This window comes from Dendropsophus ebraccatus, chromosome 12 (assembly GCF_027789765.1).
Source record: "Dendropsophus ebraccatus isolate aDenEbr1 chromosome 12, aDenEbr1.pat, whole genome shotgun sequence".
NCBI classification, from domain to species: domain Eukaryota; kingdom Metazoa; phylum Chordata; class Amphibia; order Anura; family Hylidae; genus Dendropsophus; species Dendropsophus ebraccatus.
Window position 1 is genome coordinate 79,505,223 of NC_091465.1, and position 25,393 is coordinate 79,530,615.

At 44.3% G+C, this 25,393-nt stretch overlaps 1 protein-coding gene and 1 long non-coding RNA gene across 2 annotated transcripts in view; one reads left to right on the top strand and one right to left on the bottom strand.

Moving 5' to 3' along the window:
• The window catches only part of LOC138769491 (uncharacterized), a 36,111-nt gene that overhangs the window by 7,645 nt on the left and 3,073 nt on the right, over positions 1-25,393 (bottom strand). The window contains exon 2 of the long non-coding RNA XR_011359261.1: positions 13,031-13,279. This is a non-coding gene — a long non-coding RNA (uncharacterized lncRNA). The remainder of the gene's footprint in view (positions 1-13,030; positions 13,280-25,393) is intronic.
• On the top strand, positions 23,539-24,742 carry LOC138769573 (free fatty acid receptor 3-like). Its single transcript, XM_069948136.1, has one exon. The coding sequence runs from the start codon at positions 23,611-23,613 to the stop codon at positions 24,568-24,570; it is 960 nt and encodes a 319-aa protein (XP_069804237.1). The 5' UTR covers positions 23,539-23,610; the 3' UTR covers positions 24,571-24,742.

Sequence of the window (25,393 nt, forward strand, 5' to 3'; positions counted from 1 at the left end):
CCCCACATAGTAGCCAATCCCCCATATATGCCCCACATAGTAGCCAATCCCCATATAGTGCCCCACATAGTAGCCAATGCCCCCATATATGCCCCACATAGTATCCAATGCCCCCATATATGCCCCACATAGTAGCCAATCCCCCATATATGCCCCACATAGTAGCCAATCCCCCATATAGTGCCCCACATAGTAGCCAATCCCCCATATATGCCCCACATAGTAGCCAATCCCCCATATATGCCCCACATAGTAAACAATGCCGCCATATATGCCCCACATAGTAGCCAATGCCCCCCATATAGTAGCTAATGCCTACGAGGCTGAAGTTGGTTTCTTATTCGGCCAGTTTCTTATTCGGGGCTGAAGTTGGTTTCTTATTCGGCAGTTTCTTATTCAGAGGATTTTTCTTTTTCCTGTTTTAGCTATTATGCTTACAGAAAATGTATAATATTCATACCCTACCGTAAGTGAGGGGCCCTGAGAGGACTGGTGATAAAAATGGCAAAAAAGACCCCACGGTTGGCATAAAAATGGGCATGAAAGTAAAACCACAAAATTATTATTTAAAAATAAAAATGACTTTGGGCCACTGATCTCACACTGATAATACACAGCGAGGGATCCCCCGCATCACACCCAAGAGAGTCCAGCCTGGCCCAAAGTGGTTCTGGGTATAAAAACTGGCATCAAAGTGGGCACATAGCCATTTTTCATGATTTGAATAAGTAACAGCTATTTTCAAAGGGTTAAATGAGTTTGGGCCACTGATCTCACACTACGTACACACAGAGAGGGATGCCCCGCATCACATCCAAGAGAGTCCAGCCTGGCCCAAAGTGGTTCTGGGTATAAAAACTGGCATCAAAGTGGGCAGATTGGCATTTTTCCCAATTTGAATAAGTAACAGCTATTTTCAAAGGGTTAAATGAGTTTGGGCCACGGATCTCACATTGATATTACACAGAGAGGGATCCCCCGCATCAGATCCAAGAGAGTCCAGCCTGGCCCAAAGTGGTTCTGGGTATAAAAACTGGCATCAAAGTGGGCAGATTGGCATTTTTTCCTAATTTGAATAAGTAACAGCTGTTTTCAAAGGGTTAAATGAGTTTGGGCCACGGATCTCACATTGATATTACACAGAGAGGGATGCCCCGCATCACATCCAAGAGAGTCCAGCCTGGCCCAAAGTGGTTCTGGGTATAAAAACTGGCATCAAAGTGGGCAGATTGGCATTTTTTCCTAATTTGAATAAGTAACAGCTGTTTTCAAAGGGTTAAATGAGTTTGGGCCACTGATCTCACACTGATAATACACAGAGAGGGATGCCCCGCATCACAACCAAGAGAGTCCAGCCTGGCCCAAAGTGGTTCTGGGTATAAAAACTGGCATCAAAGTGGGCACATAGCCATTTTTCATGATTTGAATAAGTAACAGCTATTTTCAAAGGGTTAAATGAGTTTGGGCCACTGATCTCACACTACATACACACAGATAGGCATGCCCCGCATCACATCCAAGAGAGTCCAGCCTGGCCCAAAGTGGTTCTGGGTATAAAAACTGGCATCAAAGTGGGCAGATTGGCATTTTTCCCAATTTGAATAAGTAACAGCTATTTTCAAAGGGTTAAATGAGTTTGGGCCACGGATCTCACATTGATATTACACAGAGAGGGATCCCCCGCATCAGATCCAAGAGAGTCCAGCCTGGCCCAAAGTGGTTCTGGGTATAAAAACTGGCATCAAAGTGGGCAGATTGGCATTTTTTCCTAATTTGAATAAGTAACAGCTGTTTTCAAAGGGTTAAATGAGTTTGGGCCACGGATCTCACATTGATATTACACAGAGAGGGATGCCCCGCATCACATCCAAGAGAGTCCAGCCTGGCCCAAAGTGGTTCTGGGTATAAAAACTGGCATCAAAGTGGGCAGATTGGCATTTTTTCCTAATTTGAATAAGTAACAGCTGTTTTCAAAGGGTTAAATGAGTTTGGGCCACTGATCTCACACTGATAATACACAGAGAGGGATGCCCCGCATCACAACCAAGAGAGTCCAGCCTGGCCCAAAGTGGTTCTGGGTATAAAAACTGGCATCAAAGTGGGCACATAGCCATTTTTCATGATTTGAATAAGTAACAGCTATTTTCAAAGGGTTAAATGAGTTTGGGCCACTGATCTCACACTACATACACACAGATAGGCATGCCCCGCATCAGATCCAAGAGAGTCCAGCCTGGCCCAAAGTGGTTCTGGGTATAAAAACTGGCATCAAAGTGGGCACAGAGCCATTTTTCCCAATTTGAATAAGTAACAGGTATTTTCAAAGGGTTAAATGAGTTTGGGCCACTGATCTCACACTGATAATACACAGAGAGGGATGCCCCGCATCACATCCAAGAGAGTCCAGCCTGGCCCAAAGTGGTTCTGGGTATAAAAACTGGCATCAAAGTGGGCACATAGCCATTTTTCATGATTTGAATAAGTAACAGGTATTTTCAAAGGGTTAAATGAGTTTGGGCCACTGATCTCACACTGATAATACACAGAGAGGGATGCCCCACATCACATCCAAGAGAGTCCAGCCTGGCCCAAAGTGGTTCTGGGTATAAAAACTGGCATCAAAGTGGGCAGATTGGCATTTTTCCCAATTTGAATAAGTAACAGCTGTTTTCAAAGGGTTAAATGAGTTTGGGCCACTGATCTCACACTGATAATACACAGAGAAATATCCCCCGCATCATACCCAAGAGAGTCCAGCCTGGCCCAAAGTGGTTCTGGGTATAGAATATGGCATCAAAGTGGGCAGATTGGCATTTTTTCCTAATTTGAATAAGAAACAGCTGTTTTCAAAGGGTTAAATGGGTTTGGGCCACGGATCTCACATTGATATTACACAGAGAGGGATGCCCCGCATCATACCCAAGAGAGTCCAGCCTGGCCCAAAGTGGTTCTGGGTATAAAAACTGGCATCAAAGTGGGCACATAGCCATTTTTCATGATTTGAATAAGTAACAGCTATTTTCAAAGGGTTAAATGAGTTTGGGCCACTGATCTCACACTGATAATACACAGATAGGCATGCCCCGCATCATACCCAAGAGAGTCCAGCCTGGCCCAAAGTGGTTCTGGGTATAAAAACTGGCATCAAAGTGGGCACAGAACCATTTTTCCCAATTTGAATAAGTAACAGGTATTTTCAAAGGGTTAAATGAGTTTGGGCCACTGATCTCACACTGATAGTACACAGAGAGGGATGCCCCGCATCATACTTAAGAGAGTCCAGCCTGGCCCAAAGTGGTTCTTGGTATAAAAACTGGCATCAAAGTGGGCACATAGCCATTTTTCATGATTTGAATAAGTAACAGCTATTTTCAAAGGGTTAAATGAGTTTGGGCCACTGATCTCACATTGATAATATACAGAGAGGGATGCCCCGCATCACATCCAAGAGAGTCCAGCCTGGCCCAAAGTGGTTCTTGGTATAAAAACTGGCATCAAAGTGGGCACATAGCCATTTTTCATGATTTGAATAAGTAACAGCTATTTTCAAAGGGTTAAATGAGTTTGGGCCACTGATCTCACACTACGTACACACAGATAGGCATGCCCCGCATCACATCCAACAGAGTCCAGCCTGGCCCAAAGTGGTTCTGGGTATAAAAACTGGCATCAAAGTGGGCACAGAGCCATTTTTCCCAATTTGAATAAGTAACAGGTATTTTCAAAGGGTTAAATGAGTTTGGGCCACTGATCTCACACTGATAATACACAGAGAGGGATGCCCCGCATCACATCCAAGAGAGTCCAGCCTGGCCCAAAGTGGTTCTGGGTATAAAAACTGGCATCAAAGTGGGCAGATTGGCATTTTTCCCAATTTGAATAAGTAACAGGTATTTTCAAAGGGTTAAATGAGTTTGGGCCACTGATCTCACACTGATAATACACAGCGAGGGATCCCCCGCATCAGATCCAAGAGAGTCCAGCCTGGCCCAAAGTGGTTCTGGGTATAAAAACTGGCATCAAAGTGGGCACATAGCCATTTTTCATGATTTGAATAAGTAACAGGTATTTTCAAAGGGTTAAATGAGTTTGGGCCACTGATCTCACACTGATAATACACAGAGAAATATCCCCCGCATCATACCCAAGAGAGTCCAGCCTGGCCCAAAGTGGTTCTGGGTATAGAATATGGCATCAAAGTGGGCAGATTGGCATTTTTTCCTAATTTGAATAAGAAACAGCTGTTTTCAAAGGGTTAAATGGGTTTGGGCCACGGATCTCACATTGATATTACACAGAGAGGGATGCCCCGCATCATACCCAAGAGAGTCCAGCCTGGCCCAAAGTGGTTCTGGGTATAAAAACTGGCATCAAAGTGGGCACATAGCCATTTTTCATGATTTGAATAAGTAACAGCTATTTTCAAAGGGTTAAATGAGTTTGGGCCACTGATCTCACACTGATAATACACAGATAGGCATGCCCCGCATCATACCCAAGAGAGTCCAGCCTGGCCCAAAGTGGTTCTGGGTATAAAAACTGGCATCAAAGTGGGCACAGAACCATTTTTCCCAATTTGAATAAGTAACAGGTATTTTCAAAGGGTTAAATGAGTTTGGGCCACTGATCTCACACTGATAGTACACAGAGAGGGATGCCCCGCATCATACTTAAGAGAGTCCAGCCTGGCCCAAAGTGGTTCTTGGTATAAAAACTGGCATCAAAGTGGGCACATAGCCATTTTTCATGATTTGAATAAGTAACAGCTATTTTCAAAGGGTTAAATGAGTTTGGGCCACTGATCTCACACTACGTACACACAGATAGGCATGCCCCGCATCACATCCAACAGAGTCCAGCCTGGCCCAAAGTGGTTCTGGGTATAAAAACTGGCATCAAAGTGGGCAGATTGGCATTTTTCCCAATTTGAATAAGTAACAGCTATTTTCAAAGGGTTAAATGAGTTTGGGCCACTGATCTTACACTGATAATACACAGAGAGGGATCCCCCGCATCACATCCAAGAGAGTCCAGCCTGGCCCAAAGTGGTTCTGGGTATAAAAACTGGCATCAAAGTGGGCAGATTGGCATTTTTTCCTAATTTGAATAAGTAACAGCTGTTTTCAAAGGGTTAAATGAGTTTGGGCCACTGATCTCACACTACATACACACAGATAGGCATGTCCCGCATCACATCCAAGAGAGTCCAGCCTGGCCCAAAGTGGTTCTGGGTATAAAAACTGGCATCAAAGTGGGCACATAGGCATTTTTCATGATTTGAATAAGTAACAGGTATTTTCAAAGGGTTAAATGAGTTTGGGCCACTGATCCCACACTGATAATACACAAAGAGGGATGCCCCGCATCACATCCAAGAGAGTCCAGCCTGGCCCAAAGTGGTTCTGGGTATAAAAACTGGCATCAAAGTGGGCAGATTGGCATTTTTCCCAATTTGAATAAGTAACAGCTGTTTTCAAAGGGTTAAATGAGTTTGGGCCACTGATCTCACACTGATAATACACAGAGAGGGATGCCCCACATCACACTGATAATACACAGAGAGGGATCCCCCGCATCACACTGATAATACACAGAGAGGGATCCCCCGCATCACACTGATAATACACAGAGAGGGATGCCCTGTGGGTCCTTACCAGACTTTGGAGCAAATGCCAAACTTTACTGAAACGGTAATGAGGATTAAGGTAAAACACACCTTTATCCATGGTGTTTTTGGTGCAATAAGGAGCTATCAGCAGTTTAGATTAATCTAACTGGCTGACAGTTCCCCTTTAATAATGGTCATTATTTGCCCTTATTTTTACTTTGTTTAAACATAGCCTAAAGGGGTATTCCTGGAAAAATTGAAAAAAAAAGAACTAAAATTAACCCTTAACTAAAGAACTTATATATTCCTTGTTGGCTTTACTCGGAGATTGCTGGTCCAGTCACATGATGCAACCTTTCTTACAGTGATGTCCTACTTCCTTTCATCTTCTTGGGTATGGTGACGTCAGCACTTGGGGGCAAAGCCATCTCTCGTACCCAGAATGGCCTTCCTACACGTGCGCAGTGCGATCATTAGTATTGCAGCATGTATCTGCTAATCCCACTGGGTACAGGGACATCAATGCTCCCGTAATCAGGTTCTGCTGGCTACAAGGGCGGTCTTACTGGCTACAAAGGGGTCCTATATGGCTACAAGGGGACCCTGACATTGCAGGCAACACATAGGACAAATATATTTCAATGGCCCTGTTCACACATCTGTACAAGTGTTCAGGTCCACGTCCCACGCTACAAAAAAATAAAGGATAGATTATAGTGCGGACTTGGATTTGCGGCACGAATCATTGTCTTCTACATAGTGCTCCGTAAACTGCGTAGCACTGTTACTGCACATTCATAGTGCGGTCCACCATTACAGGTCCGTATTCACTGGCTGAACTATGGATGTGTGAATGAGGCCTAACATAGCCTAAAGCAGACCTGTCAGCAGAAAACATTGCTGCAGGTATTGTTATTATAGAAATGTATTCAGGGTTAGCCGAGAAATGTTTAATAAGACGAGATGGGACAGCTAATTCTGGGATCCTGTTATGCTGACAAATGCCTCCTGAGTACTTTAGCCCTGTTTGCTTAAAGGGGTAGTGCGGCGCTAAACATTTATTCACAAAATACCCAGAACCACTTTGGGCCAGGCTGGACTCTGTTGGATGTGATGCGGGGGATCCCTCTCTGTGTATTATCAGTATGAGATCAGTGGCCCAAACTCATTTAACCCTTTGAAAATAGCTGTTACTTATTCAAATCATGAAAAATGGCTATGTGCCCACTTTGATGCCAGTTTTTATACCCAGAACCACTTTGGGCCAGGCTGGACTCTGTTGGATGTGATGCGGGGCATCCTTCTCTGTGTATTATCAGAGTGAGATCAGTGGCCCAAACTCATTTAACCCTTTGAAAATACCTGTTACTTATTCAAATTGGGAAAAATGCCAATCTGCCCACTTTGATGCCAGTTTGTATACCCAGAACCACTTTGGGCCAGGCTGGACTCTCTTGGATGTGATGCGGGGCATCCCTCTCTGTGTGTATGTAGTGTGAGATCAGTGGCCCAAACTCATTTAACCCTTTGAAAATACCTGTTACTTATTCAAATTGGGAAAAATGCCAATCTGCCCACTTTGATGCCAGTTTGTATACCCAGAACCACTTTGGGCCAGGCTGGACTCTCTTGGATGTGATGCGGGGCATCCCTCTCTGTGTGTATGTAGTGTGAGATCAGTGGCCCAAACTCATTTAACCCTTTGAAAATACCTGTTACTTATTCAAATTGGGAAAAATGCCAATCTGCCCACTTTGATGCCAGTTTTTATACCCAGAACCACTTTGGGCCAGGCTGGAGTCTCCTGGATGTGATGCGGGGCATGCCTATCTGTGTGTACGTAGTGTGAGATCAGTGGCCCAAACTCATTTAACCCTTTGAAAATAGCTGTTACTTATTCAAATCATGAAAAATGGCTATGTGCCCACTTTGATGCCAGTTTTTATACCCAGAACCACTTTGGGCCAGGCTGGACTCTGTTGGATTTGATGCGGGGGATCCCTCTCTGTGTATTATCAGTGTGAGATCAGTGGCCCAAACTCATTTAACCCTTTGAAAATACCTATTACTTATTCAAATTGGGAAAAATGCCAATCTGCCCACTTTGATGCCTGTTTTTATACCCAGAACCACTTTGGGCCAGGCTGGACTCTCTTGGATGTGATGCGGGGCATCCCTCTCTGTGTGTACGTAGCGTGAGATCAGTGGCCCAAACTCCTTTAACCCTTTGAAAACACCTGTTACTTATTCAAAATAGGACAAAAATGCCCATCTGCCCACTTTGATGCCAGTTTTTATACCCATAACCACTTTGGGCCAGGCTGGAGTCTCCTGGATGTGATGCGGGGCATTCCTATCTGTGTGTACGTAGTGTGAGATCAGTGGCCCAAACTCATTTAACCCTTTGAAAATAGCTGTTACTTATTCAAATCATGAAAAATGGCTATGTGCCCACTTTGATGCCAGTTTTTATACCCAGAACCACTTTGGGCCAGGCTGGACTCTGTTGGATGTGATGCGGGGGATCCCTCTCTGTGTATTATCAGTGTGAGATCAGTGGCCCAAACTCATTTAACCCTTTGAAAACAGCTGTTACTTATTCAAATCATGAAAAATGGCTATGTGCCCACTTTGATGCCAGTTTTTATACCCAGAACCACTTTGGTCCACGCTGGATCTCTTGAATGTGATGCGGGGCATGCCTATCTGTGTATTATCAGTGTGAGATCAGTGGCCCAAACTCATTTAACCCTTTGAAAATACCTGTTACTTATTCAAATTAGGAAAAAATGCCAATCTGCCCACTTTGATGCCAGTTTTTATACCCAGAACCACTTTGGGCCAGACTGGAGTCTCTTGGATGTGATGCGGGGTATGCCTATCTGTGTGTATGTAGTGTGAGATCAGTGGCCCAAACTCATTTAACCCTTTGAAAATAGCTGTTACTTATTCAAATCATGAAAAATGGCTATGTGCCCACTTTGATGCCAGTTTGTATACCCAGAACCACTTTGGGCCAGGCTGGAATCTCTTGAATGTGATGGGGGGCATGCCTATCTGTGTGTATGTAGTGTGAGATCAGTGGCCCAAACTCATTTAACCCTTTGAATACAGCTGTTACTTATTCAAATTGGGAAAAATGCCAATCTGACCACTTTGATGCCAGTTTTTATACCCAGAACCACTTTGGGCCAGGCTGGACTCTCTTGGAAGTGATGCGGGGCATGCCTATCTGTGTAATATCAATGTGAGATCAGTGGCCCAAACTCATTTAACCCTTTGAAAATAGCTGTTACTTATTCAAATCATGAAAAATGGCTATGTGCCCACTTTGATGCCAGTTTTTATACCCAGAACCACTTTGGGCCAGGCTGGACTCTCTTGGATGTGATGCGGGGGATCCCTCTCTGTGTATTATCAGTGTGAGATCAGTGGCCCAAACTCATTTAACCCTTTGAAAACAGCTGTTACTTATTCAAATCATGAAAAATGGCTATGTGCCCACTTTGATGCCAGTTTTTATACCCAGAACCACTTTGGGCCAGGCTGCACTCTGTTGGATGTGATGCAGGGCATCCCTCTCTGTGTATTATCAGTGTGAGATCAGTGGCCCAAACTCATTTAACCCTTTGAAAATACCTGTTACTTATTCAAATTGGGAAAAATGTCAATCTGCCCACTTTGATGCCAGTTTTTATACCCAGAACCACTTTGGGCCAGGCTGGACTCTCTTGGATGTGATGCAGGGCATCCCTCTCTGTGTATTATCAATGTGAGATCAGTGGCCCAAACTCATTTAACCCTTTGAAAACACCTGTTACTTATTCAAAATAGGACAAAAATGCCCATCTGCCCACTTTGATGCCAGTTTTTATACCCAGAACCACTTTGGGCCAGGGTGGACTCTGTTGGATGTGATGCGGGGCATCCCTCTCTGTGTATTATCAGTGTGAGATCAGTGGCCCAAACTCATTTAACCCTTTGAAAACAGCTGTTACTTATTCAAATCATGAAAAATGGCTATGTGCCCACTTTGATGCCAGTTTTTATACCCAGAACCACTTTGGGCCAGGCTGGACTCTCTTGGGTATGATGCGGGGCATCCCTCTCTGTGTATTATCAGTGTGAGATCAGTGGCCCAAACTCATTTAACCCTTTGAAAACAGCTGTTACTTATTCAAATTGGGAAAAATGCCAATCTGCCCACTTTGATGCCAGTTTGTATACCCAGAACCACTTTGGGCCAGGCTGGACTCTCTTGGATGTGATGCGGGGCATCCCTCTCTGTGTAATATCAATGTGAGATCAGTGGCCCAAACTCATTTAACCCTTTGAAAATAGCTGTTACTTATTCAAATCATGAAAAATGGCTATGTGCCCACTTTGATGCCAGTTTTTATACCCAGAACCACTTTGGGCCAGGCTGGACTCTCTTGGGTATGATGCGGGGCATCCCTCTCTGTGTATTATCAGTGTGAGATCAGTGGCCCAAACTCATTTAACCCTTTGAAAACAGCTGTTACTTATTCAAATTAGGAAAAAATGCCTATGTGCCCACTTTGATGCCAGTTTTTATACCCAGAACCACTTTGGGCCAGGCTGGACTCTCTTGGGTGTGATGCGGGGGATCCCTCTCTGTGTATTATCAGTGTGAGATCAGTGGCCCAAACTCATTTAACCCTTTGAAAACAGCTGTTACTTATTCAAATCATGAAAAATGGCTATGTGCCCACTTTGATGCCAGTTTTTATACCCAGAACCACTTTGGGCCAGGCTGGACTCTCTTGGATGTGATGCGGGGCATCCCTCTCTGTGTATTATCAGTGTGAGATCAGTGGCCCAAACTCATTTAACCCTTTGAAAATACCTGTTACTTATTCAAATTGGGAAAAATGTCAATCTGCCCACTTTGATGCCAGTTTTTATACCCAGAACCACTTTGGGCCAGGCTGGACTCTCTTGGATGTGATGCAGGGCATCCCTCTCTGTGTATTATCAGTGTGAGATCAGTGGCCCAAACTCATTTAACCCTTTGAAAACACCTGTTACTTATTCAAAATAGGACAAAAATGCCCATCTGCCCACTTTGATGCCAGTTTTTATACCCAGAACCACTTTGGGCCAGGGTGGACTCTGTTGGATGTGATGCGGGGCATCCCTCTCTGTGTATTATCAGTGTGAGATCAGTGGCCCAAACTCATTTAACCCTTTGAAAACAGCTGTTACTTATTCAAATCATGAAAAATGGCTATGTGCCCACTTTGATGCCAGTTTTTATACCCAGAACCACTTTGGGCCAGGCTGGACTCTCTTGGGTATGATGCGGGGCATCCCTCTCTGTGTATTATCAGTGTGAGATCAGTGGCCCAAACTCATTTAACCCTTTGAAAACAGCTGTTACTTATTCAAATCATGAAAAATGGCTATGTGCCCACTTTGATGCCAGTTTTTATACCCAGAACCACTTTGGGCCAGGCTGGACTCTCTTGGATGTGATGCGGGGCATCCCTCTCTGTGTATTATCAGTGTGAGATCAGTGGCCCAAACTCATTTAACCCTTTGAAAATACCTGTTACTTATTCAAATTGGGAAAAATGTCAATCTGCCCACTTTGATGCCTGTTTTTATACCCAGAACCACTTTGGGCCAGGCTGGACTCTCTTGGATGTGATGCAGGGCATCCCTCTCTGTGTATTATCAGTGTGAGATCAGTGGCCCAAACTCATTTAACCCTTTGAAAACACCTGTTACTTATTCAAAATAGGACAAAAATGCCCATCTGCCCACTTTGATGCCAGTTTTTATACCCAGAACCACTTTGGGCCAGGGTGGACTCTGTTGGATGTGATGCGGGGCATCCCTCTCTGTGTATTATCAGTGTGAGATCAGTGGCCCAAACTCATTTAACCCTTTGAAAACAGCTGTTACTTATTCAAATCATGAAAAATGGCTATGTGCCCACTTTGATGCCAGTTTTTATACCCAGAACCACTTTGGGCCAGGCTGGACTCTCTTGGGTATGATGCGGGGCATCCCTCTCTGTGTATTATCAGTGTGAGATCAGTGGCCCAAACTCATTTAACCCTTTGAAAACAGCTGTTACTTATTCAAATTGGGAAAAATGCCAATCTGCCCACTTTGATGCCAGTTTGTATACCCAGAACCACTTTGGGCCAGGCTGGACTCTCTTGGGTATGATGCGGGGCATCCCTCTCTGTGTATTATCAGTGTGAGATCAGTGGCCCAAACTCATTTAACCCTTTGAAAACAGCTGTTACTTATTCAAATTAGGAAAAAATGCCTATGTGCCCACTTTGATGCCAGTTTTTATACCCAGAACCACTTTGGGCCAGGCTGGACTCTCTTGGGTGTGATGCGGGGCATCCCTCTCTGTGTATTATCAGTGTGAGATCAGTGGCCCAAAGTCAATTTTATTTTTAAATAATAATTTTGTGGTTTTACTTTCATGCCCATTTTTATGCCAACCGTGGGGTCTTTTTTGCCATTTTTATCACCAGTCCTCTCAGGGCCCCTCACTTACGGTAGGGTATGAATATTATACATTTTCTGTAAGCATAATAGCTAAAACAGGAAAAAGAAAAATCCTCTGAATAAGAAACTGCCGAATAAGAAACCAACTTCAGCCCCGAATAAGAAACTGGCCGAATAAGAAACCAACTTCAGCCTCGTCTAATGCCTCCATATAGTGCCCCACATAGTAGCCAATCCCCCATATAGTGCCCACAGAGTAGCCAATCCCCCCATTAGTGTGGCACCAGCGGCAAAAACAATAAACCAGTAACTCACCTGTCCTCCGGTCCCAGCAGCTCCTCTGCTGGCAGAGCGCGCACTCCCGTCATCCTCCGGGGCGGGCAGCGGGGTACAGAGTCACTGACTGTGCCGGAAGTAATTCATGAGCAGGTCACTTCCGGTACAGTTAGTGACTCTGTACCCCGCTTCCCGCCCCGGAGGATGACGGGAGTGCGCGCTCTGCCGGGAGAGGAGCTGCTGGGACCGGAGGACAGGTGAGTTACTGCTTTATTGTTTTTTTCGCTGGGGCCACTTAAAATGCGGGACACGGGGGGCCGTTCCGGGACCGCGGGACAGAACCCCGAAAACGGGACTGTCCCGCGAAATCCGGGACGGTTGGGAGGTATGATGTATGTAAGGTCTATATGTATACAGATATACAGGTCCTATATCAGGCTCTAGTATGTAAGGTCTATATGTATACTAATTCCTTGGGCGACTGTATACAGATGCAGCAGAGCTGAGTTTGTCAGATGCAGCAGAGGAGAAATCTACAGAAGCAGCAGAGCTGAGTTTCTTAAAGATTTAGTAGAATTGTCGGCCGCAAAAAGGCATTAAAGGGCAAAAGTAGTGAATTGTCTTCTTCCTCCCCCTCCGCTATCACATCGTCACCTTTGGTATCATTATACTGCTGGAATTTACAGGAAAGTGACCGCTCTTGAGGTTTATTTTCGGCATTCCTCCTATTCTTCCTCTTCCTAGTTTTTTCATAGCTTTAATGTCTTCTTTTTGTCGCCATCTGCTGGGCAGTGATGGAAATGCAGTGATCTCTGTAGACTTTAGCCAGGAGTGCAGCTCTGAAGTACACAAACTCTTTAATGATCAGAAAAAAGTTAGATTTTTGTGTCTTGGGTTTAAACCCTGCAAAAAAAAAAAAAATGCAAAGTGTAAACCGACTCTCACAACAATAATATAATTTATACTGGCTGAGTGACAGGCCGCTCAGCCAATCACTGGCCGGGACCGCCACAGCCAGTTATTGGCTGAGCGGCCTGTCAGCTGAGACAGGCCGCTCTGAAGCTGGAGCGCACGGGAACCCGGGGAGAAGCCCTGCAGCATGGATAGGTAATGTATGCAGTTAAGCAACGGGCGCAAGGACATCGGTAACGAATGCTCCATAGACCACAATGGAGTGAAAGAGTTGGCTTTGACTGGCAGCTGCGCACTCCCCCTGGTTATATCTCAGGATTGCAGCGGATCTCAAAAGAGAGACCCACTGACGTCAATAACTTTGAACATGTCAAAAGTTGCAAAACAAGACGGTAACACTTTAAAGGGGTACTCCAATGAAAATCTTTTTCTTTCAAATCAACTAGTTTCAGAAATTTATATAGATTTGTAACCTACTTCTATAAATCTCAAGTCTTCCCATACTTATCAGCTGCTGTAGTTCTGCAGGAAATGGTGTATTCTCTCCAGTCTGACACAGTGCTCTCTGCTGCCACCTTTGTCCATGTCAGGAACTGTCCAGAGCAGGAGAGGTTTTCTATGGGAATTTGCTACTGCTCTGGACAGTTCCTGACATGGACAGAGATGGCAGCAGAGAGCACTGTGTCAGACTGGAAAGAATACACCACTTCATGCAGGACATACAGCAGCTGATACGTACTGGAAGACTGAAGATTTTTAAATAGAAGGAAATTACAAATCTATATAACTTTATGAACCAGTTGATTTGACCCCTTTAACCTCTATGTTTCCTGTAAGATTATATTTGTTGCACAAGAACCCAGGGCAATCCTTAGGAGTATCAGTACATTAGGTGATGGCTATAGTTATAGTGAGCGGCTTCACAGCAGAGCTTCACTTGTCAACATGTCAATGAATATAAGTGAAAGCGATGTGGTCTGCACCCCAGAGATTTCCTCTGTGGTTAGCAAAACAGGAAGATGGCGTCAAGTTGACCCTTGACCTTCTGTTTGTGGGATTCCCCTGCCGAGCCCTTCAGGAGTCATGTTCTATGATAGCAAGGCTCCTTGTGATAATGTAGAGGAAGATGATGGAACCCACTTATGCCTTACACCCTGATTTCTAAGCATTGTCCTCAAATGGATTGTGGCTTGGCAGAGAAGAACATCATCAATCATTACCTTAAAGGGGGACTCCAAAGACAAAAAAGCTTTTAAATCAAGTGATGTAAAAACGTTATACAGATTTGTGAATTACTTCTCAGCTGCTGTATGTCCTGCAGGAAGTGGTGTATTCTTTCCAGTATGACACAGTGCTCTCTGCTGCCATCTCTGTCCATGTCAGGAACTGTCCAGAGCAGGAGGAGTTTTCTATGGGGATGTGTTACAGGACATACAGCAGCTGACAAGTACTGGAAGATGAGTTTAAAAAAAAATAGAAGTAATTTACAAACCTGTATAACTCTGACATCAGATTATTTTGAAAAAAAATTCTCATGAGTACCCCTTTAACAGGAATAACACATCGTCACACTGATATGTGCAGATCTTCTTCCAGACATTTTAAAGAATTTTTACACAGCATGTTAAAGCAGGGATCTGGGCACAATTATTTATTTTTATATATTTGTTTGGGGGAGGCATGAAAACATAAAGGACATACTCACCTAACTGGCTCTCCCACAGCTCCTGTTGTGACGTCATCCAGTCCTATCTGGTAAGGGTGACCTAGCTTGGTAAGTATGTCTTTTTTCATACCCACCCAAATCATCATCTGTTGTGGGATAGTCAAAAATTCAAATAATGTCTGATATCTATGTATTATGGTAATTACAAGGATTTTACTGGGAAATGAGCAGTCAAATAGAGGCAAATATCCAGCTTTATTTTCTCTTATGAGACGCTGATAAGTGCGGACTACATAGACTAATGATTAACCTGATGCAAATATATTACTATGGTAGATGGAGAGCCGGACTGCTACAGTACAGTATGTGACTATGGTGAGAGGGGCCCACACTGTACTGCCTCCTGTCATAGCTTTTACCTGCATTCACCACTAGGGAGCTACATAGCTTAAAGAGGACGTACCATCAGGTACATCCTCTTTAATCTGACACAGGGATAGAACGGCGCCGTCACGGGCAAGCCGGTGCCACGGTCCGTTTTCCGATCCGTGGCCCAGTTCCCTTGTACGGCGCCGTTCTATCCAAGAGTCCTGGGCCGGTGCTCAGGCACTTGAAGCGGGCCGGCCCACCCCCGCCCCCGTATGACGCGGCTCCGTTCATTCTCCATAGATGGGAGGAAATTCCCTCCCACTGGGGGCGGGGCAGCCCGCTTGCCCGTGATGGCGCTGATCTATCCCCGTGTCAGATTAAAGAGGATGTACCTGATGGTACATCCTCTTTAATACACTGAGGTCCCCAAATTGTATCATGCATCTGACATTAAAGGGGTACTCTGGAGAAACAAAAATAAAGATCAACAAGTTCCAGAATGTTATACAAATATGTAAATTATGTCTATTTAAAACAAATGTAAGTCTTCCAGTACTTATCAGCTGCTGTATGTCATGCAGGTGTATTCTCTCCAGTCTGACACAGTGCTCTCTGCTGCCACCTCTGTCCATGTCAGGAACTGTCCAGAGCAGGAGAGGTTTTCTATGGGGATTTGCTGCTGCTCTGGACAGTTCCTGACATGGACAGAGGTGGCAGCAGAGAGCACTGTGTCAGACTGGAGAGAATACATCACTTCCTGTAGGACATACAGCAGCTGATAAGTACTGGAGGACTGGAGATTTTTTAATGGAAGTAAATTACAAATCTCTGGCACTTTCTGACACTGGTTAACTTGAAAGAATTGTTTTTTTTTTTTTGTGAACTATCTCTTTAACCCCTAGGTGACCCTGGACGTACCCGTACGTCCAGGGCCGCCTCCACGCGTTCAGAGCGGGGCCGCGCGGTGGCCACGCTCTGAACCGGATGCGGTCTCGGATGCCGCTCGTAGCCCAGGACCGTGGCTATTAGCGGGCACGGTCCGATCGCCGTGCCCGCTAATAGAGTAATCGGATGCAGCTGTCAAAGTTGACAGCTGCATCCGATTACTTACTGCAGCTGTTCCCTGGTGTCTAGTGGGGAGGATCGCTCCTCCGGGACGTTGTCCCGGAGGAGCGATCCACACATCTTACCCCGTCCGGGGTCAGCACCGTCATGTCGCTGATCCCGACTCGGCACTCGATTGCTTCTGGCTGCAGCAGCCAGAAGCAATCGATGTGCCTATCTCATCGATCTGTGCTGCATATCGATGCAGCACAGATCTCAATGAGAGATCAGTGCACTTATACTAGAAGTCCCCCAGGGGGAATAACCCTAACCCCAGGGGGAATAACCCTAACCCCAGGGGGGGAATAACCCTAACCCCAGGGGGGGAATAACCCTAACCCCAGGGGGAATAACCCTAACCCCAGGGGGGGAATAACCCTAACCCCAGGGGGGAATAACCTTAACCCCAGGGGGGGAATAACCCTAACCCCAGGGGGGAATTACCCTAACCCCAGGGGGAATAACCCTAACCCCAGGGGGGGGAATAACCCTAACCCCAGGGGGGGGGGGAATAACCCTAACCCCAGGGGGGAATAACCCTAACCCCAGGGGGGGAATAACCCTAACCCCAGGGGGGAATAACCTTAACCCCAGGGGGGGAATAACCCTAACCCCAGGGGGGAATTACCCTAACCCCAGGGGGAATAACCCTGACCCCAGGGGGGGGAATAACCCTAACCCCAGGGGGGGGAATAACCCTAACCCCAGGGGGGAATAACCCTAACCCCAGGGGGGGAATAACCCTAACCCCAGGGGGGGAATAACCCTAACCCCAGGGGGGCTTCTAGTATAAGTGTAAAAGTAAAAATAAAAGTGTTATTATTAATAAAAAGCCCCCTCCCCTAATAAAAGTCTGAATCACCCCCCTTTTCCCAGGTTATAAATAAAAATAAACAAATAAATAAATAAACAAACATGTTTGCTATCGCTGCGCACGTAAACGCCCGAACTATTAATTAATCACATTCCTGATCTCACACGGTAAACGGCGTCAGCGCAAAAAAATCCCAAAGTGCAAAATTGCGCATTTTTGGTCGCATCAAATCCAGAAAAATTGCGATCAAAAAGTCGTATATGCGCAATCAAGGTACCGATAGAAAGAACACATCATGGCGTAAAAACTGACACCTCGCACAGCCCCATAGACCAAAGGATAAAAGCGCTATAAGCCTGGGAATGAAGCGGTTTTAAGGAACGTATATTTGTTAACAATGGTTTGAATTTTTTACAGGCCATCAGATACAATATAAGTTATACATGTTATATATCGTTGTAATCGTAACGACTTGAGGAACATATATAACATGTCAGTTTTACCCCAGGACGAACGGCGTAAAAACGAAAACACCCCAAATAAAAGAAATGTGGTTTTTCTTTTTTTTATTTCACCACACATTTTATTTTTCGCTGGTTTCGCAGTGTACTTTATGAAAAAATTCAGCCTGTCATTGCAAAGTACAATTAGTGGCGCAAAAAATAAGGGCTCATGTGGGTTTCTAGGTGAAAAAATGCAAGTGCTATGGCCTTTTAAGCACAAGGAGGGAAAAACAAAATTGGCCCGGTACTCTAAGGGTTAAACCAGCGTCCAATCTCCATTGTGGGATCAACCCTAAGGAGCCGACTTCAGTATACTGCATTTATATTCAACAATATAGAAGATTTACTTACAAACTAGTGAAACCTGAACATGCGAGAGTCCGGGACCGACTCCAAGTATATCCATAGAGATAACAGAGAGGATGCAGCTCATAAGAAGCATCCGTATACAAACATGAGGCTGGGAAGACGTTCACTCCCAGACTCCAGCAGCATTACTGTACATACACCCCAGTGTCATCCATGGAGGTCGCCCCCTGTACCAGGAGATTATACAGACACTTAGGATGTATTTTCTTTGGTTCTGGATGGACTGTGAGAGGAAATCCTCAAATTCACAAGAAACAAGGCAGATTGCAGAAACGGAAGCCAAACAATAGACTTTATCTATATACGGCATGCATGGATCTATATGAGCACATTGCACCCTGTATACAAAGGCAAAGCTTTGGTTTCTAGGGCAACCTGAGCACCTGCACAGGTTTATTAGGTGGTGAGGGGTATACTGCCCCATATATCTGTATGTATAGAACTGAGGGATTCACAATTCCTGGTAGATTGTCATGGTGTACATATGCCGTGGCCCGGGGTGCTGGTGCAGATGTTGTATGCAGCTGGTGGGCTCTGGGGTTTGGGGGTCAAATTGTCACAGTGTCCAGGAGTGGTAATATCCACCCCCGGACACACGGGCACCGCACCTGGAGTAGAACAATTGTGAGGTGCAAGTTAAAGTGCAGGTGCAGCGACAGAGATTACAGAGTCCCGATTTAAAACAGTGCTTAACTTTACCGAAAATACTTGTCTTGAGAGAGAGTTGTGTAAGGGCCGGGTAGGAGCCCTTGCTTTATTAGTACAGTACTCTGCCGGTAACATACTTGACTCCTGTAGTGAACTTCTTGTAGTCACGTTTAGATAAGTCTCTGTTATCTGACTGCCTTCTGCCTCCCAGTATCGGTGACCGTCCTCAAAGGTAGTACAAGTCCTAGGTCTATGTCTCTAGGTGTAGCTCCCACAGAAGCCTAACTCTAAGTGGAAGAGCGTCTGTCAGTAAGTTACCTCGGCTCTTAGCTTCTTTGCTTTACTGGGGATCAGCTCCTCTGCCTTTTCCTTAGGGGGTGACTGTCCTGACTGAGGAATCCTCAGCATAGGTAAGTGGGTCTCTCCTGTGGTCCTGGTTACCCCACCTCAAGGTTTAGCAATGCATCTAGCTAGTTACTTGCTCCTAGCCAGAAGGAAAGGTGTAGTCACTGTCAAGGCACTAGCCTAAGCCAGGCCTGCATAGTCACTGCAGCAGGAACCTGTGTCTTGTCCTACCCACTCTACAAAGAAACTAAACCTCTACTGCCCACCTGACAGGAAATCCCTTCCCTTTACAGGGTGGTGTGACAGGAAGTATGTGTGTGAGAGAGAAAAAATTGTACAGAAAGTCTGCTCAACAAAACAATATACAAACACATGGAATAACCTTTTGCCACATACTGCAGCTGTGCACAGGGGGAGTGAGACACCTAGTGGCTGCAGCAGAGAATGCAGACAAGTGACACCTGAATGAACTAGTTTTATGCTACGTTTACACGGAACGATTATCGTACGTGTAAACGCGCCGAACGATCGATAAATCGTTCATTTTGATCTTTTAACATGTTCTTAAATCGTCGTTCGCAAAAAAAACGCTGATCGTTCCGTGTAAACAGTCGTTGCGCGATAGTCCGGCCGCCCGCAGCCCCGCCCGCTCGCCACCCGCCCCCCGCTCATCCGCAGCCCCCTGCGCAGGCTCCAATCGCCACCCCCGCCGCCGCTCCGATCGCCACCCCCGCCACGGCTCTGATCGCCACCCCGCCGTCGCTCCGATCGCCACCCCCACCGCCGCCGCTCTGATTGCCCCCCCGCCGCTCTGATCACCCCCCGCTGCTGCCGCTCCGATCGCCCCCCCGCCACCGCCGCTCCGATCGCCCCCCCCCCCCTCCGCCGCTCCGATCGCCCCCGCCACCCTGGCCACGAGCATACGTTACCTGCTCCGCGTAGCAGGTCTTCGAAGTCCCCGACTCCCCTCTTCAGTGCATTGATTGATCGAAGCGGCGGCAAGGGTGGTGATCGGAGCGGCACAGGGAGCTGCGGTTGACCGTGGGGCCGGGCTGCGGATGAGCGGGGGGCGGGCCGGGCTGCGGGCGCGTGATCGCAAAACTATTGCAAAACAATTTTTCCGTACGATATATCGTACCGTCTAAACGCCGATCGTTACTTCGAAATCGTTACTTCGAAATCGTTAATCGTGCGATTGGGCCAATTATCGCTCGGTGTAAACTTAGCATTAGGGTCCATTTACACAGAATTATTATCTGACAGATTATCTGCCAAAGATTTGAAGCCAAAGCCAGGAATGGATTTGAAAAGAGGAGAAATCTAAGGCTTTCCTTTATGACCTGATCTCTGTTTATAGTCTGCTCCTGGTTTTGGCTTCAAATCTTTGGCAGATAATCTTTCTGTGTAAATGGACCCTTATCTGGGTGTGTTAAGACTAGAAGAAACACCTGTAGTGGGATTTCTGGCTGTTCCTGTGTTTTCACACTTGCAACTGAGGCTCCACTGACTCCTTTTTTGCATACACATACATTATATTACTTATCCTGTACTAATCCTGAGTTACATCATGTATTATATTCCAGAGCTGCACTCACTATTCTGCTTGTGGGGTCACTGTGTACATACATTACATTACTGATCCTGAGTTACATCATGTATTATAGTCCAGAGCTGCACTCACTATTCTGCTGGTGGGGTCACTGTGTACATACATTACATTACTGATCCTGAGTTACGTCCTGTATTATACTCCAGAGCTGCGCTCACTATTCTGCTGGTGGGGTCACTGTGTACATACATTACATTACTGATCCTGTATTATACTCCAGAGCTGCGCTCACTATTCTGCTGGTGGGGTCACTGTGTACATACATTACATTACTTATCCTGTACTAATCCTGAGTTACATCCTGTATTATACTCCAGAGCTGCACTCACTATTCTGCTGGTGGGGTCACTGTGTACATACATTACATTACTGATCCTGTATTATACTCCAGAGCTGCACTCACTATTCTGCTGGTGGAGTCACTGTGTACATACATTACATTACTGATCCTGTACTGATCCTGAGTTATGGTGGTTTTACACGGAGCGATAATTCGCCCAATCGCACGATTAACGATTTTGAATGAACTATTTTTTTTTATAACGATCGGCGTTTACACGGAACGATACATCGTACGGAATATTTGTTTTGCGATTGGTTAAGCCTATCTCACACATAGGGGAAATCGTTGAAAGACTTTACACTGAACAATCTGCGAATTTTTTGCGAACAATCAACGACGATTTGAGAACTTGTTGAAAGATCAAAATGAACGATTTTTCGCTCGTCGCTTGATCGTTCGCTGCGTTTACACGTACGATTATCGTTCCAATTCGACCGTTGTCGGGCTGATTCGAACGATACATCGTTCAGTGTAAAACCACCATTACATCCTGTATTATACTCCAGAGCTGCACTTTATTATTAGAAGATTGTGTTGTTTTATTATAACATATATGTCAATGAAATCCATGTTGTCTGAATATAAATGGTGCGGTGTGTAGGTGCCACCTCCCAGGAGCCCACGGCCGGGGCCGTCACCAGTCACTTTAATAAGCCTTCACCTTTATGTTTTATGGGACATCAGCGGGAGGCTACAGCTGCTCAGGAACCTGCTCAGCACTGGATACAGGTATCGATCGCCTCCATATATAAACCTCAGCCTTCTATAAACAGAGGACAGATAATACTAAGAGGGAAAGCTGCGTGCTAACCAGGGCTATTTATTCCAAGTCCGGTGAGGAAGAGAAGAAAGATGCCGAGAGACCTACAGACAAACCTCTCATACAGCTAAAGTAAGTACATCATATTTATCTATTATTCTATCTATCTATCTATCTATCTATCTATCTATCTATCTATCTATCTCCTATCTATCTATCTATCTATCTATCTATCTATCTATCTCCTATCTATCTATCAATCATCTATCATCTATCTATCTCCTATCTATCTATCTATCTATCTATCTTCTATCATCTATCTATCTCCTATCTATCTATCTATCTATCTATCTATCTATCTATCTATCTATCTATCTATCTATCTCCTATCTATCTATCTATCTATCTATCTATTATCTATCATCTATTAATCTATCTATTATCTATCTATCTATCTATCTCCTATCTATCTATCTATCTATCTCCTATCTATCTATCTATTATCTATCATCTATCTATCTATTATCTATCTATCTATCTATCTATCTCCTATCTATCTATTATCTATCTCCTATCTATCTATCTATCTCTCTATCTATCTATCTATTATCTATCTCCTATCTCCTATCTGTCTATCTATCTCCCTATCTATCTATCTATCTATCTATCTATCTATCTATCTATCTATCTCCTATGTATCTATCTATCTATCTATCTATCTATCTATCTATCTCCTATCTATCTATCTATCTATCTATCTCCTATCTATCTATTATCTATCTCCTATCTATCTATCTCCTATCTATCTATTATCTATCTATCTATCTATCTATCTATCTATCTATCTCCTATCTATCTATCTATCTATCTATCTATCTATCTATCTATCTCCTATCTATCTATCTCCTATCTATCTCCTATCTATCTATCTATCTATCTATCTCTCTATCTATCTATCTATTATCTATCTCCTATCTCCTATCTGTCTATCTATCTCCCTATCTATCTATCTATCTATCTATCTATCTATCTATCTATCTATCTATCTCCTATTTATCTATCTATCTATCTATCTCCTATCTATCTATCTATCTATCTATCTATCTATCTATCTATCTATCTTCGCTACCTAATATCAGTTGTTCCATTTGTCACTATGACCATGAATGAAGTAATATATCAGCTCTCAGCAATCTCTGACACTTGCATCTAGTCCTTAGAGACTCTCACATTTAGTATATAGATGGGGGACCCTCTGCTCCATGTTGGGGGTCAAACAGCTTCAAACTAATAAAATTCTTTGTATCTGACATGTACATAAATTAGGCTCCATTTCTAGTCTTGTAATAGTCAATAATCTTTACATCTATGTTCATAACAAATACCCAGGTCCCCATTGTTAACATGGAGGGGTCCCAGTGGTCAAAGCCCCTGCGATCTGACCCTTACCCCCTAACCAGCCAGTACAGGATAACTTGGAATACCTCTTTAATGTGACTTTTGCATAGGCTAATGACTATAGCATTGGTCAGACCTCTCAACGACTCAAGATATAGGTCCAAGCCATAGCTTTCCAATCAGATCTCTCCGCTTCCCCCATGAAATATTTTAATATAGACTTGTGACCCTAGTCTTTACTGACTCTTGGTAGACCAACCACATACAGCATAACATCTGAATGTACATGTATAGAAATATTGTTACGTCCTTCTTCAGGTCACAAAGAAACCCTCGAGACCAAAATCAACAAGTTACAGAGACCAAGACCTAGGGATGAAGTTGTGAAGCCACCATGAGCTATTTCCCAGGATCAAAATATCTTTTTTTGTTTGTCTACCTCATCACTTTTATCACGGGGCTTCCTCTTAATATAGCAGCCCTATCCACACTCTTTCACAAGTGCAGTCACAACCTTCTCCCGGTGGACATCTTACTGGCCAACTTGACCATTTCTGACTTGCTCCTGTTGACCTTCCTCCCTTTCCGCATGGTTGAAGCGGCCTTCGATATGCATTGGCCAATGCCCTACATTTTTTGCCCCCTGTCATCCTTTATGTACTTCAGCAGCATCTACATCACCTCTCTGTTCCTCATGGCTATAAGTGTGGAGAGATATCTGGCTACGGCTTTTCCTATAAGGTACAAGATGGTGAGAAAACCAGTCTACTCCATGGTGGGGAGTATGTTCATATGGTTCATTGCCACAGTTCACTGTAGTGTCGTCTACATTGTGGAATATATCACGCCCAACAACTTGACCACCAGCAACTCCACCGTGTGCTACAACATGTTTACACCGCCCCAGCTGGAAGTCCTACTTATTGTACGACTAGAAATGTGTTTTGTGCTTTTTTGCATCCCGTTTATGATCACCATCTTCTGTTATGGGAACTTCTTCAAGATTGTCATGTGGCAGTGTCAGCTGGACAGGAAAAGAAAAAAAAGAGCCATTGGGCTAGTGATGGCCACTCTCATCAATTTCATTGTGTGTTTCATGCCTTATAACGTATCCCATATCGTGGGCTTTATTGAAGGTGATAGTCCAGATTGGAGGGTCTACGCTTTACTCCTTAGCACCTTCAATGCTTCTTTGGATCCCATCATATTCTACTTCTCTTCTGCCTCTGTTAAGAAGTCTTTTCTGGAGGGCTTAGTCCATGCACTGAAAAAGTTTCAATTTAGAATCTACTGGAATAAATTATGTATTGGCCCTTGTCAAAAAGAGACAAAAAATACAAATCCTTCTGCCTAAAACCTCATTCAACTGTATTTGATAATATGTGACAGAGTCTACTTAGTTTTAAATGATACTTGTAATAATTGGGGACCGCAATGGGGTTAATAGTCACCCTTAGCTGTGCTTAGTTTTTACTGCTTCATTTGGGAATTTCAATTTCTTGCTAGTAATAGGACACAATGATAATTAGCTGATATGATTAGTGTTTATACTGTATATGAAGTACTTCACGTCTTCAAGTATAAGTAAAGTTAATTGAAGCAATAACAGACTGTTGTGTCTCTCTAATAGAGTGTAGAAAGGATACGGTCCACACATTTACAGACACATTCTGAAAAATCTTGAATAAAAAATCTTTTTCATTCCATAGAGTTGTAATAGCAACATTTAGGGACTGCCGTGGGGTTGACATTTGCCCACAGTTAGCCTTATTTCTTTTATATTTGGAAATCCAACGAATATGAGAGCAAAATAGAGGTCTGGTACAGTATTAGAGATCATGACAATTGTTTGTAGAGGCCTCATTTGTACTTTTAATGATAATTGATGATAGTTAACTCTATAGCATTCTCTTACTAAAGTCAATGAGATTTTCAATGTATGCAATGTATTTTAGGAGCGGTCACTGTATCACTGCATGCTGACTAGTGCTAACTAGAGAAAATCGAAGCTTCCTTACATTTGTTTTGGGTCTCATCCGGTATATATCTGATTGCCAGACTTGTTTTAGCTTTCAATCCTGATTTGGAGTTGGAAATTCTCCATTTTCCCAGCGATTGCCCCTGCAAAGTATGTACAGGAACAGGGACTCCTGTCAAAGACAGGTGTCCCTGCTCCT

Excerpts from the sequence above, each read along its gene's own strand:
- LOC138769573 (XM_069948136.1), top strand. The coding sequence starts at position 23,611 with ATGAGCTATTTCCCAGGATCAAAATATCTTTTTTTGTTTGTCTACCTC.